The sequence below is a fragment of the Theropithecus gelada genome, chromosome 8 (genome assembly GCF_003255815.1).
Source record: "Theropithecus gelada isolate Dixy chromosome 8, Tgel_1.0, whole genome shotgun sequence".
NCBI lineage: Eukaryota > Metazoa > Chordata > Mammalia > Primates > Cercopithecidae > Theropithecus > Theropithecus gelada.
The window spans coordinates 135,234,282-135,251,018 of NC_037676.1; the positions used below are offsets into that span (position 1 = coordinate 135,234,282).

At 44.2% G+C, this 16,737-nt stretch overlaps 1 protein-coding gene across 1 annotated transcript in view; it reads left to right on the forward strand.

The window, feature by feature from the left end:
- Positions 1-16,737, forward strand: part of TG (thyroglobulin) — a 275,204-nt gene that overhangs the window by 81,170 nt on the left and 177,297 nt on the right. Inside the window, exon 27 of the mRNA XM_025393976.1 lies at positions 3,417-3,584. Coding sequence (XP_025249761.1) covers positions 3,417-3,584 — 168 coding nt within the window. The remainder of the gene's footprint in view (positions 1-3,416; positions 3,585-16,737) is intronic.

Below are 16,737 nucleotides of genomic sequence, written 5' to 3' on the forward strand. Positions count from 1 at the left end.
AGACGGGGAATGGAAGACAGATTCAAAGCATCCCCAGGAGGCAAATTCAATAGGACTTTGAATTTGGGGATTGAGGAAGAGATGTCAATGATTGTTCTTAGGTATCTAACTTGTTCACCTGTTGTGTGGCAAATGAAAGAGATTGGATGTCCAATTTGGCGATGGAAGAGGGAGATTTAGGAAGGCCATGGGTCCATGTGGGGTATACTAAGTTTGAAGTGACTTTTGAGACATCCACAAAATGTCAGCTGAGTTTTTAGATGCAAAGATCCAGAGCTCAGAAGGGAAGTGTGGATGGAAGATATAAATGTGTAAATTACAGCTTCGAGTCGGTATCAAAGGTCTGGGTATGAATGCATTTTTCTAGGAGGAGGGTGCAGAATGAGGAAATATAGAGGGGATGGAGCTGATCTTGATGAGCAAACTACATAACTGGTAGAGAATCTGCAAAGAGAGAGAGAAGGAGCAGCCAGACAGGGAGGAGGAGACGGGAATAGTGGATCCTCGCGAAAGCTAGGGTGGGAGAGGGTTGCATGGTGAGGAAGTTGTCAACAGTCTTGAGTGCTGCTGAGAGTTCAAATAAGGTGATTCCTGAAAAATGCTGAGTTTAACTCACAGTGGTCAGGGTGGCTAAAATGAGAACGTTTTGTTGGAGTGGTAGGGCAGGAACACAGATTAGAATGAGCTGATTCCTAAAATTCCTTCTACATTTAATGCTCTATGATTATGTGATGTGGATTCCTGTTAGTGTTTAGATAGAAAAATATGTTACACACACACACACACGCACACACACATGCACACACTTGTATTTGTCTTGATGTATATCTATATTTAGAAACACCATAACTCAAATCAAGGATTCCTCTTTGAACTAAATGTATTTTCTGAGGATACCACAATTTCCCCAGATGCATGATGAGTCACCAGACCCTATGATTTTTTTCAAGCTGGAAAGGTTGATTTCATTTTCCTTAGGATCATATATGGAAGAATGTTTCTGTTCCATGCAGCGGTAAGCCCACAAAATCCTTTTTTTCCATGATATTTCTGGCTGGCAGCTTGCTTGCTTTTCCCTCCAAGTTTAACCTGTGATCTGTGAATTATGTTGAACTAAACCTCGCAATGCTGAAAGTCAAGCCGTTTTTGAAATACACATAAAGTATCGGGCAGATGTTTTCCCCAGTCTTGTCCAGTGGGCAAATCTGGAGTTTTAACCTTTGAAGCTTTGGCTGGATCTGCTGACGACCAGGAACAGAATTCTGCTACATCCTTTACCACAGCCTGGAAAGTCATTTAGCTCCGGTGGATTCCCCCCACTTCCCCTGCTTTCCTTTCTCCCCTCCCAGCAAGTCTCCAGCTTCCTGCGATCTCTACCCCTCCATGTCTTTGTTTCCACTGAGAGTTATTAGTGAAAATTCATGGGGCGTCTGAACTACATTTTAGTGGAGACTGCTTGGAAGTGGGGCTCTGAGGGCCTTGAGTGGCTTCAGGGTCACAAGAGTGCAACTGAAGCTAAGCTGGCAATATATGACCAGCAAAGTGACTTCCAGCCTCTCCCTGGCCCCCACCTCCCAGGCACAGCCTTCTCGAGGACATTTGGCACTAGTTAAAGAGGAAAGCTGTATGGGTTTCTCTACTGAGGTCTGAGAGCAAAAGGAAAAATGCACCCTGCCTCTTGTTAATTCCATCATTCTGTTCCCTGGCTTTCAAGCAAGCCAGACCACAGTGATCAGCCTTCCTCGAACTCTCCCGGGCTCTGAGTGTGCCCCTTGCTGGTGCTGCCCTCACGTTCCACAGCTGGCCCTGAAGCCTGCCCCTTGCTGAGGCTCTTGCTGCCTGCTGGCCGTTCCACAATTTCTCAGCTCCTAGAAAAACCATTCTTCCTTTCTGTGCCTCAGTTTCCCCATCTGTAAAACGAGGTGGTCTAACTAGGTCAGTGATTCTCCATGGTGCTCTTTACAAATGCTTATGCCCAAATGCACCCCGCCCCATACACATGACCTAGCAAGTCAGAAACTCTGTGGTTGATACCTAGAAATGAGCATTTTCAAAACCCTTCCTGCATTTCTGATGTCATCAGTCTAAGCATCCATGTTCGGAAACCACCATATTAGATGACCTGGAAGGTCACTTTAAAAATTCAGAAATTTACTGCAGTTTAACAGTGGCCAGCAGAAGCAAAAAGGACACAGTGTGAAATTTTTAAGCCAGACATCCATGAGTCACCTACTCTGGGGAAATTCTGGAGATAGAATGGTTTAGAACTAGATCCAGATTGGACATAAATTAGGAAATTAGAATGAGGAATGGAGTAGGAGTTGTGGGGTAATATATTGCCCTTTCTTTTTCCAGGGGAGTCTGAACAACTCTACTACCGAGAAGGTTTATTTATCCAAATGGAATAGATACAAATTTATAAATCTAAATATCCTCAAGCAGCTTAATTAACTTACATGAGACTCAGTGTTCTCATTGGTAAAATGGAGATAGTAATGTCTATAAGAGTTAAGGGAATTAATATACTTAAAGACTTACACAGTGGCTGGCACATAGCAGGGGTAAAAAACGTGTGAGTTACTTGAATGTATCCAAATAAAATCACTATCAAATTCCATTAGCTTGGGAATAGGTCTTCCTGATGCTAAACAAAGTCATAATTTTTGGGTAGCTTTTTAAAATTCAGAGTCAGGAGACATATTCAAGATAAAAGAGTCCAATGTCATCTCCCCTAGTTTTCTCTCCACACATCCTAGGCATATGGACACACAGTCTCTGCTTGGATATGTCCAAAGATGAGGAGCTCACTTCCTAACAGGGAAATATGTGTCATTGGTGCATAGGTGTTAGTTTTTAATAGTTTCTTACTCCATCTCAAAAAAAAAATTCTTACTTTGAATCTAAATACTCCTTTATGAGACCCTTCAAAGTTGATCTCATGTGTGTGTATGTGAGAGAGCAAGAGAGAGAGAGAGAGAGAGAGAATATGATGGGAAGTGAGGCAGAAGGGCAGGAGAAAAAGGAGGAGGAAACTGAAGCAGCAGCAGCTCAGGAAAATCACCCTGTTCAGCAGGTGTAGACCATGGTGACTGAGGATTCTGGCAGTGATGCCCTCAGGATGTTGGAGGTACTGTCAGTGCTGTGGGCGCCATGAAGAAGAGCTCTCATGGGGAGGGAAGGGATCAGCAGGTTTGAAGGAGGTGGCCCTCCCCTTGGAAATTTGCCAATAAGATAACTGCAGTACTCTCAGGCAGGATTGTCTCAATTTAAAACCAGACTCTTGAGTTCTAGCGTCTGTGTCTTCTCCTGAGATGCTGTCACCTATCTTTATCTGCAAATGCTCTCAGGGGACAGAGAAGAGTCTCTAAAGGTCTGCCTCCATCACATTGACCTCTCCTCCCTCTTGTACTCCTCAGTTGCCATCATCTGTGGGTTGCTGAGCTCACCCAATGTCCTGCTTTGCAATGTCAAAGACTGGATGGATCCCTCTGAAGCCCGGGCTAATGCTACGTGTCCTGGTGTGACATATGACCAGGAGAGCCGCCAAGTGACATTGCGTCTTGGAGGCCAGGAGTTCATCAAGAGTAAGTCTTTGCCATTTGTCCATATTCCTTCAAAATTATTCTTCCCACCAGCAAGGCCCTCTGCTACTTTCTTATGAGCTCTCCTTGTGGCCTGAGGAACTTACACTTCTGAAAAGAAAACTTTACCAATTATACTGGATGGAAACAACCCTGGCATCTCAGCAGAACTCTATGGGAAGCATCCATTTAGCTCCTCAGATTGCAGGTGGACTGCAGGGAGCATGGCCCAGCAGGGCAAGTCTGCTGCTGTCAAGAATCTTGGGGTTAGGTGGCAATTGATGGATCTCATCTAGTCTTGGCTGGCACATCTGGGCCCTGCTCTATGAGTTTCTCATCCTCCTCTGGAGGAACGTACTCTTCTGTAGATGGCAGAAGCGGGAGCAAGGAGAAATAAGCAAGGTCTCTGTTGGTGGAGCTCAGATCTGTCACATTACCGTTTCTGCCTCATCCTATTGGATAAAGCAAATCCCATGGCCAAACAAGAGACAAAGGGTGGGAAATAGACTCTGCTCCTATAGTGGGGGGAACTGCAAAGTCATGTGCAAATAATAGGACTACAAACAAGGATGGAAAACTGGAGCCTGAAATGCAATCTGTCCCCCAAACTAATGCCCATCCAGGCGTATTTTCTCCCTCTATGAGTTAAGAAATTCCAGGTTTACCAATTGTACTGCCCACTCCAATGATGGGTGCAAGGACTGTGGGCTCCAATGCATGGACTCAACTAACAGAAATAACCATTGGGCTTTCTCCTTCCTCTTCTTTCTTTTGGAAGCTCTTTTCTACAAACATATAAACATTACAGTGAGGCTGCATCTCTGCGATCATCTGCCCCAGCCTCTCAGTTTCCAGAGATGGGCAGTTAGTGCCTGAGGCCCCCCAGCCAGTGGCATCTCCTCTCTACCCTCTCAGCCCTGCACTGCCTCTCCCAGCAGACCCCCATCAGGAAAAAGCAGATGCCCACTCTGTGCTGGGCTAGGGACTGGCCAGCCATGTACTACTGATGTGATCAGGAAAGACAGGACGAGCACCACCAGCACCACCATCACTGGGAGCTGGTTAGAAATGCAGAGTCTCAGGCCACACCCCAGCCCTCAGGGTGGGTCCCAGGAATCTGTGTTCTAACAAATGGTCCGGACAATACTTATGTAGCACTGTTGGCTTGAAAGTTTCCTTCCATCCCTGAGAGTCTGAGTTATGATGAAGATGGGGCCAGCTGCTGCCTTCCCTCTTCTAGTTCCAGAGTGAGGTTGAGGGGAAGCCCTGCTCCTCGTTGTCTGTTTATCTGCCAGAACCTGAACTGGGAAAGCACCGCCATGCTGCTTCTCCACCTTCTGAGTTGAGAGCAATGAAGGCATGTGCAGGTGCTGACCAGATAGTCTGAGCGCCTGATGTGAGAGGGTCAATGGGGTTGGGTTCTTTTTGTGAGAACCCTTGGGTGCTTGTGTTGCTGCAGGAAGTGGTCTCCCAAAGGCTGGCAGAGGGTCTCTTCTGCCTCCCAGGGAAGCTTCTGAGACCCACACCTTTATATCTTGCATTTCTCAAGGTTCCAGTGGCAGAGCATTCCATGCCACCCCATGTCACCTCCTCCAAGAGGGCTCCCTGACTACCCACAGGGCTTAGTGCTTCCTCGACTGCAGAGCTTCATGGATGCTCTGCCTGTTCCTTTGTTAGGCAGTGCAGTCAGTGGCGTGCCACCATTGCGCATTTACCTGTCTGTGGAAAGTTTGTCTGTGATGTTAAATCCTAGCATTGGGCACCACTTGTGTGACCTGGAGTAGGTCAATGAATGTTTTCAGGCCTAATTGCCTGTCTATATAATGAGAATAATACCAGTACCCATCTCATGGGGTTGGGAGGATGAAAGGAGAGGGTATAACAATAAAAAATAAGGATAATAGAAATGACTTATGTAGCACACCCTCTGAGGCAGCCCTGCTCTGAGGCCTTGACCTATGCTCACAAGTCCTCAACACAGTGCTTCAAGGGAGGCACTCTTATCATCATCATCCCCGTTTGCCAGCTGAAGACACTCAGGCACATAGCACTTAGGGGACTTCCCTAGGTTTTAGAGCTTATCAATAAGAGGGCTGGGATCTGAACTGGTTTACAATCCCACCAACAGTGTAAAAGTGTTCCTATTTCTCCACATCCTCTCCAGCACCTGTTGTTTCCTGACTTTTTAATGATTGCCATTCTAACTGGTGTGAGATGGTATCTCATTGTGGTTTTGATTTGCATTTCTCTGATGGCCAGCGATGATGAGCATTTTTTCATGTGTCTGTTGGCTGTATGAATGTCTTCTTTTGAGAAATGTCTGTTCATATCCTTTGCCCACTTTTTGATGGGGTTGTTTGTTTTTTCTTGTAAATTTGTTTGAGTTCTTTGTAGGTTCTGGATATTAGCCCTTTGTCAGATGAGTAGATTGCAAAAATTTTCTCCCATTATGAAAACAGTATGGCGATTCCTCAAGGATCTAGAACTAGATGTACCATATGACCCAGCCATCCCATTACTGGGTATATACCCAAAGGATTATAAATCATGCTGCTATAAAGACACATGCACACGTATGTTTATTGCGGCACTATTCACAATAGCAAAGACTTGGAATCAACCCAAATGTCCATCAGTGGCAGACTGGATTAAGAAAATGTGGCACATATACACCATGGAATACTATGCAGCCATAAAAAAGGATGAGTTTGTGTCCTTTGTAGGGACATGGATGCAGCTGGAAACCATCATTCTTAGCAAACTATCACAAGAACAGAAAACCAAACACCACATGTTCTCACTCATAGGTGGGAACTGAACAATGAGATCACTTGGACACGGGAAGGGGAACATCACACACGGGGGCCTATCATGGGGAGGAGGGAGGGATTGCATTGGGAGTTATACCTGATGTAAATGATGAGTTGATGGGTGCAGCACACCAACATGGCACAAGTATACATATGTAACAAACCTGCACATTATGCACATGTACCCTAGAACTTAAAGTATAATAATAATAATAATAATAAAAAAAAGAGGGCTGGGATCTGAAACTGGGCATTCCGGCTCTCACACGGCCATTCTTAACCACTCCTCTGTATCAGCCCTTGCAGATCAAGAACTTAGCAGAGTTCCTGATCTGTGGTATTCATATTAGATGATGTTATTATTATTTTTTCAGTTTGTCATTGTTTTCTGCCATATCTTAAAAACGGAATTGTGTTTCATTAGTTTCTGGATTCCCACCATTGAGCTATGTTTTACAAAGATGGCATAGAAAAAAGTATATATATGTTATATGGAGTGCATGGTCACCAAATTCTGAAAGAAAATATCACAGAATTTGGTGGAATTCCATAAAGCATAAATAGTTTCTTTTGGGGTCAATAAAATCTAATCACTCATTTATATGATGGGTAGAAAACATATGGTATTCATTACTCCAGGAGCACCGAGTGAACACAGGCATTTCAAGAAAGACATATGATATTTTCATGGCAGTAAATCCAAAGTGAATTGCTCAATCCAGAGCATGTGCTTGGTATGTGCCCAAGAAATGAGGACTGTGCCCTTGTCTGGCCTCCCAGAGAAGTGATTACCAGAAGACCTTTGAAATGTTTTTTTTTTTTTTTTCAGTGCCCTATGTGTGTGTGTATATTGTGCGGTGAGGGCAAGGCTTGAAGAAGCCTGCACTATGATAGGGATTTCAGGCAGCCTTGATACTCCAAATTGGAGGTTGCCCTATACAAAGGCTGAGTAGGAGGCTACCCCCAATTGAAGACTACAGGGCACAGATATTTCCTCTTCAAAATAAGAGGTCAGCCTTTTAGTATGATTAACCCCTGGAGGTGAGAGGGAGAGAGTGTAATAATTTAAATTCTAACTACAGCGTGAAGAACTGATAGATACCCTTTTCTAACAACAGATATTGATGGAGGAAAAGAGGAGGATTCTGGGTATAGGAACAGTTGCAGGGGAGGGCATGAAATGATTTGAAAGAACATGGGGAGGGGCTAGGGACAATTAAGACAAACTCCATCCCCACTAAACTTGATTGAGGACTGGCCTCTTCCTCCCAGTTTAACAATGGGATAGATGGTTGTGAAGACAGACTCTGGAATCTGGCCCTGGAATCTGAATTCCAGTGTGAATGTGTCCTCACTGCGTGGCCCTTCTAGGCTTTGGCATTCCCAATTATTCAGTGAGGATAATGGTGGTCTCTGACTCTCCAGGTGGTTGGGAGGATTAAAGAAGAATGTGTGTGGAACAGCAGAGTGGTGCTGAGCAGGGCAGGCTCACAGTGGACACGGGAGATAGGGCACAAGGGCTGAGAGTGAAAATGTCTGGAATGGAGCCCGGTTTTTCCCCTAGCTCTGTGACCTGATTCAAGACATTTGACCACCTTCAGCCTCAGAGCTTCCATCTGTGCAGTGGGTGCATTTGTTCACAGATTACTGAGTAGAGTGCTGGCATGCTCCTTAGGCTGTCAAAGAATGCCTTGTTCTCTGGTCCCTGGTTCCCTAACAGCACATCCAGCAGAGGCACCCATGGGACTTCTGGGTACAGACTTCTGCTTTTGTTGATCAATTCACTGGTACTATCAGGCTGTGGTTCAACACATGACCTGGGTAATGGAGAATTAGCATTTGCTCTTAAAGCACAAATGAGTTGATTGCCAGGTGTAGGAAATCACAACCCAAGAGAACACAAGTTCAAGTAGTAAATATCTGCACTGCATTATACAAAGTACTTTCACATACAACTCAATCGATCCTTTGGGCACTCTGGTGAGGCAGTTGGTTATATCACAATTTCACTCATGAGAGTGAAGTTTGGAGCTCTGACGTGACACACCTTAAGAAACAACCTGCATTAGCGCCATGGCTGGGGCTCAAGCCTTCAGCTTAGGAGACCAGTGCTGTCTTGTGGAAGCTCTCTACCCACCTCTCTCTGCCACCTTCTGCTTCCACCATCCTGTGTGCAATTTACTGGAAGTGCAAAGTGCTTTGGGGTTATCCTTGTTATTGTGCCAGAAAAATTAAGGGGTCTCTGGTAACTGAGAGTGTCACCCCTCAGACATCGCTTTGGGGCCAGCTATTCTCCAGATATTGGGTATTAATGCCAGCTAATGGGATCTTCTACTTCAAGGATTTTACAGGGCTGTTGGGAGAAGGGAACAGAAGATTCAGGAAAGCTGTAGGGTCAACTGTGAGTTGCAGGGGGGAGCTGGGAGATGTGCAAACAGCTTTGGAGGAGGTGAGTTGGTGGGGAGCCCTCCCCCAGGCTGGGGCAGCCCTTGTGTTTCCTCCTCCCTCCCTCATATCCTGAGCAGCTGCTGGGTGGGTGTGAGGGTGAGGTGACCAGGCCAGGTCTGGAGGCAAAGATGGCGAGAGTGGCTTCTGTTCTCAAGGAGCTCACAGGCTAGATGGGGTGAGAGATACAGAGATTATTAAATACAGCAGACCTCCTGTTGCCCATCTTAGTGGACTGACAAGGATTGTAGGAACGCAGAATGTCCCCTTGGCATAACCTTTCCTGTTTGGTAAAAGCTTCATTCAGGTCACCTGCCACACAGAAGTTAGGACGGACTTCTAATACCAGCCCCAACAAACAAACAATTATACCCCAAACAACCACTCCCACAAAACACCTGGAGGCTATTTTAATCTGATTTGGAGACACAGCACCTTTTGCTGTGGGGTTTCTGCCGTCAGCAATGAGTGATGGCTGAGAATATGAGATTTTGCTTCACCTTGGTGCCTGGGTTGACATGTGTTCTCCAGAGAGAAATCCACTCAGAATCTGGATCTCCCAAATTTCCAGTGAGCATTTCTGAGTGTATTCAACTATTTGCTCCTGGCTGGGTCAACCCTCTTATTTCTCAGAAAAACATCTTAGAAAGCTCTGGGGCTGCATATGGCTAGTTTTGACAAATCTTGAAGTGCAAATGAATGGAAAACAGGCAGATTAAATGTCCCCTAATGCCACCCAGACGTAAAATTTGATAGAAAAAAAAAAAAAAAAAAAAAACCTTGGCGGAAATACTTCTGGGTTCATCCTGAATCCAAAAGGCTTCATGTTGAGTGATTGTGAGGCTTTGCCTGATGTTCAGTTTATAGGGGTCTGTTTTATGTCAGTGTTTGTCATTATCTTGGGGTGCCAGGACCTCAGTGGAGAAAGTTACAATACACCTGTGGTACTCATTGCAACCAGATGCATCTAGATTAGATGGCTGATGAATGCCTAGAAATAGGATGGGCCATTTAAAAAGGGCCCTATCAGTTATTAGTTACTGCTGTCACAGGTTGGGTGTTGCCATGTGCTTAGTGCTATGTTTGTGTCTTAGTTTATAGTTTGGCGTCTCCCAGAATCAACCATGAGACAAAGATTCAGGAGTGTCATTTAAATAGGAAGGACAAGGAATATGAACAGAGTCTCAGGGGAAGTAACACAGAGAAGAGACGACAGCCAATAAAGGGTGGACTCTGAGGCCAGCTGTACTTAATTCCCTGGATCAGTGTAAAACACACTTCAGAATGACCCTGCCAGCTGGGCCAAGGAACAGGGTGTGCACCCAGCAGTGCTGCAGAGGACTTGGCTGACGATTGCAGGGAGGGCAGCAGCTCCTGGCCCGTCCATCCTGCCACTGTGCCGAGGGCAGCTGGGGCTTTCTACAACTCCCTCAGAGCCCTGGGCATAGACCAGCAGTTCACATTGCATACGTCATTTCCACTCATCGTCTAAGAACGGGAGAGAAATGGCATTTTCTCCATTTACTGAGGGGGAGAATAAGGCATAGGGACTCAAGGGAACTTCCTCAAGGTTTTTCAGCTCACCAGTAGCACAGTTCGGGTTTCCTTTACGCCACAGTCATTACTCAGATCTGCTTTGCGCTGGGAAGTGGGATGTAGAGATCCTGATATCTGCCTCCTGTTAAGGAAGCTCACTGTCTAGGAGAGGGGCAGGGGCCATTGTGTTGGTGCAGCTGACCAGGCCTCGGTTCTCCTGAGGCTGGGCACCATCTGCTGGGAAGGACCCTGGGAGACTCCATCCTTATATCAATGCCTCCAGGACCTACAACAGCCATTCTGAACCTACCTAACCCACACTGGAGGCCCAGGAGTGTCAGCTGATTCTTCACAATGCTCATCTTTGATGGCTGGAGGTCTTTCCCCTCCCAACTCACTAGTGGATTGTAATGAAAGCAAGTCTCCAAATTCTACCACACATCCAAGCAGTTAATAGCAAACAGGCCCAGAAACTGTCACGACCTGTCACCTGTTCAGTGGCCCCAGTGAAGCCCCAGCTTGCTATCCTTGGCACCTTGTTGGAAAGGGTTATTTAAGACAGAACTAATACTATTCTCACAGCTGAACTCAACTCACCTTCTTGTCAAAATCAGATGAACAAGAATCCTTCATATCCGTGACTGATCACAGACCCGTTTTGAATCAAGCCACGGCTCTAGGGCTATTGGGCTCAGGAATCTGTCACAATCTCTTCCTGCCAGCATAGGAGTGACACTGTGATACATTTAGCCAAGCCATGTTTTGAATGCTATGTATCTGACCAATAGGTATGTACCTATTTCCAGCATTCATTATGCTAATTAACAAAGCCCGGTGGTGGTGGTGTTAACTGGGATAAAGAGGTGATGCATCTGTAACTCCTTCCTGGAGGGTGGGGCTCCTGGACAGCAACTTTTCTGTGCCACACCTAGAGTGTGCTTTTCCGTGTAGGATCCTGCCCAGTTTAATCTGAGGGTGTGGATTAAATTTGACTGCCACAGACGCAGCGCATGATCTCTTCAGAAGTTTTCTGAGTAAAGACCACGGCACAGCCAGCAATGCGGGAGAATCAGGTTCTGTGCCCAAACCCTCAAGTTCTCAGTGTGTTTGTGCTCCTGCAGCCTTGATCACAGGGGCAACGACCCTGAATCAGGGGCTGGAGGCCTGTGTGTATAGCAGGGATAACTCAGTTATTGTGGAAGAAATGAAAGTATTTTCTAGGCAGTCAAACTATGACCATTTATCAGAGAAGAGGAGGAACGATGCTGCTTGGGTTCTCTATACCTTCTTACAGTCATCAGTATTCTATTAGGGAAATTTTGGGGAATGGAGTAAGGGGTCAGAAATCTGTTTAGGAAAACTAATTTGGGGCTAACCTTCTGATGCGTGGGAGGGCAGTGCTCTGTGTTTATTTGGTGGGCTTTGAGTATCATTCATTGTTTTGTTCTCCCTCCTTCATTTAGCCTTGCATTTATTTATATACTGAACCCCAGTTCTGTGCCAAGAATTGTGCTGGGGGAATGGGTGATATAAAGAAGGGACTTACAGTATGTTCAGGAAGCTGGACAGTATCTACCAGGCATAAGGGGAGAGAAAGAAAAGCTCTGAATACTGCAAACCCAGAGGAGGGGGACCTGTGACCAGCTGGAGAGCTGAGGGAAGCCTTTCAGGAGGTGGTGATGCAGAGCCTGATTCTGAAAGAATGAGTAGAGGTCAATCAAGTGAAACAGAACAGGGTTCTAGGCAGAGAGAAAAATACATGCAACGACGCAGAGGCCTGACAGCAAGCATTCAATGTGACTTGGGAGGTGAGCACTTTGGAGACAGATTAGGGCATGAGGCTGTCATGAGCCGGATTGCAAGGAACTGAATTCTGACATCCCTGTAGCTCCTGCAGGACCAAAGGTAGGTTTGTCTTTCAGGATGAGTACCTGGGGGCTGTGTGGCTGAGGGATGGGAGGGGGCCAAGGTCAAGGCCTGGGTGGGGATCAGCTAAAGCCTAATGGAGTTAGGAGATGTGCTGAGGCTTGAGCTGAGAGGAAGGGTTCAGAGGAGAGGAAAGATTAAAGAACAGTTTAGGGACTAGTCTGAATGGATGCAGAGACTGATGGAGAAGGAGTCAAGGATGACCCAAGAAGCAGATGGTCCTATTAACTGATTTAGAAAGCAGGAGGAAGTGAGTTTGGATGTAGAGATGGGAATGAGAGATGAGGAAGGTAAGAGAAAGAAGAACAACATTCTTTCTTTTACCCAGTATTCTCTATGTATTCCTATGGAGACTTGGCATTATATTAATTATATATAATTATATGATATTATTGGTTATTATATTAATAATTATATTAATATATATTATATAAATAAATATAGATGTTAATTATTATTTTAATAATTAGGACCACCAAGGGGTTACAGCTTTCCTTGTGGTGATTGACAAAGGTGCTTCCCAGGACACAATAATCTCTGTAGATGCTGGTCAGGTGACTTTCTGGACCTACCAAGGCACTCTACATACATGTGCTGAATTTAGTTGAATTCCATTGGATTAAATTGTGTTGAAACAGGCAAAAACCAAGGATGAACTTAAGACAGCATATTTCCCAGGCTGGCAGACCCAAGGCTCTGTTGCCTTGAGATGGACAGAGTGTATAAGAGGGTCTGCTTGCTATCACAGTTCAGTACATTTTGGGCCAAAAATACAGTCCTAAACTGACGTGCACCTGCGGGAAGCACCCGTTTGTCTCTGAGTAATGAAAGGCACCTATAATTTTTGACATTATGTAAAACAGGACACACATACCGACAAAAATAAGAGTCTCAGACAGAGTGAAAGACTCACCGCCGACTCTCCCCAAGTCAGACACTGAGACTACTGAGAGGTAAAGACCTTCCTCTTGGCATTTCCTAAGGATACTGCTCTTAGGAAGGGGCAGGCATACCTCTTAGGAAGGGGATGTGACTGAATTTGTATTTGTATTGAGGGACCATAATCCAAATTCCCCAATTATTTCATGGTAAACTACACACACACACACACACACACACACACACACACACGTGTATATTATTTTTCCTTAGGTTATTGGGGTAAGGTGGTGTTTGGTTACATGAGTAAGTTCCTTAGTGGTGATTTGTGAGATTTCGTTGCACCCATCATCTGAACAGCATCCACTGCACCCTATTTGTAGTTATTTATCCCTTGCCCCCCTCTCACCCTTCCCTCCAAGTCCCCAAAGTCCACTGTATTATTCTTATGCCTTTGCGTCTTCATAGCTTAACTCCCACATATCAGTGAGAACATTCCATGATTGGTTTTTCATCCCGGAGTTACTTCACTTAGAATAATAGTCTCCAGTCTCATCCAGATCGCTGAAAATGTATTTCATGGTAAACTGCTTCTTAATGTGGTCATTGGCTTCAGCCTTAGACTTGAGAGCAATACAATACTCTAGAGATAAATGTTTCTTTAACTTTTACAGGCTAAATAAGAATTATAATGCATGACCAAAAGTATTTTTAAAACGTTATTCGCTTTACATCTGTATTACCTATATGAATATATAGGGTATATCTATAGCTATCTCTCTATATATGTATCTACATATGGTGTATCTATCTATCTTTAAAGACTCAGTATATCAATAGATTTGGGTATGAAAAGATTTAAGGTTGGGCGTGGTGGCTCATGCCTGTAATCCCAGCACTTTGGGAGGCCAAGGCAGGTGGATCACGAGGTCAGGAGTTCAAGATCAGCCTAGCCAATGTGGTGAAACCCTGTCTCTACTAAAAATACAAAAATTAGCAGGCATGGTGGTGGGAACCTGTAATCCCAGCTACCTGGGAGACTGAGGCAGGAGAATTTCTTGAACCTGGAAGGCAGAAGTTGCAGCAAGCNTTCCCTCCAAGTCCCCAAAGTCCACTGTATTATTCTTATGCCTTTGCGTCTTCATAGCTTAACTCCCACATATCAGTGAGAACATTCCATGATTGGTTTTTCATCCCGGAGTTACTTCACTTAGAATAATAGTCTCCAGTCTCATCCAGATCGCTGAAAATGTATTTCATGGTAAACTGCTTCTTAATGTGGTCATTGGCTTCAGCCTTAGACTTGAGAGCAATACAATACTCTAGAGATAAATGTTTCTTTAACTTTTACAGGCTAAATAAGAATTATAATGCATGACCAAAAGTATTTTTAAAACGTTATTCGCTTTACATCTGTATTACCTATATGAATATATAGGGTATATCTATAGCTATCTCTCTATATATGTATCTACATATGGTGTATCTATCTATCTTTAAAGACTCAGTATATCAATAGATTTGGGTATGAAAAGATTTAAGGTTGGGCGTGGTGGCTCATGCCTGTAATCCCAGCACTTTGGGAGGCCAAGGCAGGTGGATCACGAGGTCAGGAGTTCAAGATCAGCCTAGCCAATGTGGTGAAACCCTGTCTCTACTAAAAATACAAAAATTAGCAGGCATGGTGGTGGGAACCTGTAATCCCAGCTACCTGGGAGACTGAGGCAGGAGAATTTCTTGAACCTGGAAGGCAGAAGTTGCAGCAAGCTGAGATCATGCTATTTTACTCCAGTCTGGGCAACAGAGCAAGACTCCGTCTCAAAAAAAAAAAAAAAAAAAAAAAAGGTATCTGATTTCCCTTGTGACAAAGTCTAAAACCCCATAGTCTGAGCTTTGAAATAAGCAAATGATGATATCATGAGGAGAGAGTGAAAACGGAACACAAACTGAGCAGGTGTGCAACCACTGGTTCCGTGTTGTTGCAGTAGGAGTATATGGTGAGGTCTTCTCCGCAGTGTGGAGGACAAGTCCAGTAATTGCAGAGATCCAAGTCTACATCTTTCAGATGCCATAGGTGTTCACTTGCCCAAATTGTTATAAAAAACTTTCACCTTCTAAAGAAGGCTATGACAGAATTTTGAGTGGATCCTTTAGAGAAACATCCCAACATTGCACAGTCTGAGAAGTTCTAGCACCATTGTTCATTCCCATTTCAGAAGTAAAATCAAATGAAAGTGCAACTCAGCATTTTTGGCTGACCTCTATGTCCTAGAACATGGTCAGCCCCGGGGTGGGGGGGGCTTGTCACTTTGATAGCCGAGTTTTCCAGAGAGTTCAGTTCACATCTCTTTAAACACAACACCTTTAACATTTTTGCCATGTCAGATGGACAGAATTCTGAAGTACAGCCATGCACCTCAAAAAGACACTTTGACCAATGAAGGACCACATATGTAATGGTGGTCCCATAAGATTATAATGGAGAATAAGATTATAAGATGAATCCATAAGATTATAATGGATAATAATAGAAACCTGATACATAGCACTTGATACTGGCATTTCAGATCAAGTAGGGGAAATGATTGATATTCAGTAATGATGCTGGGACATTTGTGTCTTTGTATGAAAAAATATATGTAAATAAAAGTAGATAGAACATCTAGTCTTATGTAAGTACACTTTATGATCACACAACAAAATTGCATTTCTCAGAATATATCCTGGTTGGTAAGAGATGCATGGCTGTATGTTATCCTCTCCTTAGTGTGGTGGTTAGGAAGGAGTATGGGATTTGAAGCCAAATACGTGGGGTTTAAATTCTTGCATTAACCTTTCTTGACTTTCCTTCCTTTATCTGGAAATTGGGGACCTTACTTTATAGCATGCCTGTGAGTTTTAAATTAGGTAATATATGGAAGGTTTTCATGCAAGCTTGTCCAATCCACCTGTTGTTGTTTTTGTTGTTGTTGTTTTGTTTTGTTTTAGGCTTTTAGTAGTCTGACACCGTGGTTTTTAGTTTCTGTCTTTAGTGATAAGTGGAAAAGAGTGATGAGGAAGGGGCTTTACTGGCCCAACCGGAGACAGAAACTAAGAACCCATGACTGTATTCTCTCCCTTGGACACCCCTGCTAGTGTTGGGTAAATGGTAATAACTGTTTATAAATAACTAGCTCTTCATTAGGACAAATACCTAATGCATGCAGGGCTTAAAACCTAAATGACAGGTTGATAGGTGCAGCGTATCACCATGGCACATGTATACATACGTAACAAACCTGCACAAAGGTTTGCACCTGTATCCTGGAACTTAAAGTAAAATAAAATAAAAATTTTAAAAAAGGTATATAAAAACTAGCTCCTAATAATAATTAAAAACAAAATTTAGTCATATCTCGATGTCTCAGGCGTCAGCCAGCCCTCTCCTGTAGCATGGGGCTTATTTGCCTCCAGATTCTGCTATCTGGGCTATTTCCTTCACCTTCCATGTCACAGGGAATTTGAAAGGAACTGAAGACTGAGCAGGGGCAAAAGAGGCAGCACTGACCATCAGGAAATGG